Genomic DNA, 1,908 nt, shown 5'->3' with positions numbered 1-1,908 from the left:
TAGAGAGGAGCACTAGAGAGGAGCGCTAGAGAGGAGCACTAGAGAGGAGCGCTAGAGAGGAGCACTAGAGAGGAGCACTAGAGAGGAGCACTAGAGAGGAGCGAGCGAGCTGTTGAAGAGCAAGGCAAGGGGACAGGCCACCCTGGCCAGGCCACCCGCGCGCTGCCGCCGGCGTCAGCCAGCCATTAATTAACAACCGCTCCCTCGCCACTCCCAATGAACCAACAACCACTCTTCCCGCCACTCCCCAAAGAGTGGGTGTGCGCGCCTCGTTGCTGCCGGCGGCGCCGAAGCGGTACACGTCGCGCCGCGCCGCGCTCAGCTTGCCTGCGGGAAAGTTCGCGCCGGTGCAGCTCGGGCAATCGCAAGGCAATCTCGGGCAGTCTCGGGCAATCTCGGGCAATCTCGGCGTGCCGGTGCAGTTCGGCCAATCTCGGTCAATCTCGGCCAATCTCGGTCAATCTCGGGCAATCTCGGGCCAGCTCAGCGCGCCGGTGCAGCACGGGCAGACGACAAAGCAAGCGCGAGCGGCGACGCACGCGCGCAGCACGAGGTCGGAGGCGGTGCCGCAGGCATGGAGGGCGAGGCCGACGTCGAACGGCTCGTGAAACGCGCCGAGGTCGCCGCACACGAAGCGGACGTTCGTCAGGCCGGCCGCCGCCGCGCGGCCGCGCGCAATCTCGAGCGACCTCGCCTTGAGCTCGACGATGGTCACTGTGCAGTGCGGCAGCATCGCCGCCAGAGGCAAGCCAAGCGGGCCGCAGCCGCCGGCGAAGTCGACGAGGTGCCATCTCCTCCCACCGGCAGCGACGTCGGCCGAGATAGTAGCAGCGGAGGCAGCGATGGCAGCGGTGGCAGCGGTGGCACGGTTTGCAGCGGTGGCAGTGGCGGCAGGAGAAGTGGCAGTGGCAGCAGTAGAGCCCGTAGCACTCGCAGCAGGCTCAACTGCGGCGGCTCTAGCCTCACTAGTTTCGACAGAGTCGGCGGCAGCGGCGGCGGTGGCAGGCGAGGCGCCCGCTTCTGCCAGGCCCTCGACGAGCACCGCAGCTAGCGAGGCGAGCGACTCAATCTGCCAGCACTTCCGCTGTACGCGCGAGGCGGGCAGCGCGCCGCCCGCCGCGGTGCCGGCCGGGTGCACCTCCGAGTGCAGCCGCTCCCAAGTCAGCGCCGGCGCCGGCGGCTCGTCGGATAGAAGCGGGTGAGCGGAGCACCGAGGGAGTGGGACGCCGTCTGACGAGAGCAGCTTGACAAGCGCTCGCTCGAAGGGCTTTACGCCGACGAAGCACTCTGAGGCCATGCGAGGGAGGGTTCGGGCTCCTAACAGGCAGGGCAGGCTAACTGGCGGCGGGTATGTGTGTGTGTGTGTGTGTGTGTGTGTGTGTGTGTGTGTGTGTGTGTGTGTGTGTGTGTGTGTGTGTGTGTGTGTGTGTGTGTGTGTGTGTGTGTGTGTCGGCGGGCCCTCCCATCGCCGCCTCGGGTGACATGGACAGTAAAGTGCAGTTATCAAGCGTGAGCGAAGAACAAGCGCGGAGAAGGTTGAGGGAGGGAGCAATCGATCAGGAATGAGCAATCGATCGAAAGGTGGTTGTGTGTGTGCACACACACACACACAAGGTGGTTTATCATGATGGAGATAATCGAAACAAGATCTTAGTAGACGGGGGAGATTTTGCACGATCGATACAAAAGTCCTCTTTTCTTCACATCTGTATCAACGCGTTTTGCACGTTGACAGGACCCCCCTTGTGCTTACTAACTAAGCCTTGTGCGGGGACTAGCTCGCCTCCCCCTGTGGCTCTCTCTTGCTTGCCCTGGCTCCTCCCATGGTGATCTGTGATAGCGCCGTGGGAGGTGTGAACAAGACCGCGCGCTGTGGGCCTGTGTCTGTGTGAGGACCTCCCTCCTTTT

The 1,908-nt window shown here is 63.8% G+C and overlaps 1 protein-coding gene across 1 annotated transcript; it reads right to left on the bottom strand.

Moving 5' to 3' along the window:
* Window positions 1-539: 539 nt before the first annotated feature.
* EMIHUDRAFT_123704 (hypothetical protein) lies at window positions 540-1,297 on the bottom strand (the record flags this gene model as incomplete). Its single annotated transcript, XM_005775719.1, has 1 exon — window positions 540-1,297. A coding segment is annotated over one exon (758 nt), but the record flags the coding sequence as incomplete, so codon positions are not given.
* Between the last annotated feature and the right edge of the window lie 611 nt (window positions 1,298-1,908).

Source organism: Emiliania huxleyi, assembly GCF_000372725.1.
Source record: "Emiliania huxleyi CCMP1516 unplaced genomic scaffold EMIHUscaffold_2959, whole genome shotgun sequence".
Lineage (NCBI taxonomy): Eukaryota > Haptophyta > Isochrysidales > Noelaerhabdaceae > Emiliania > Emiliania huxleyi.
The sequence above is the reverse complement of the archived record's forward strand: the minus strand, read 5'-3'. Positions and strand labels throughout refer to the sequence as shown.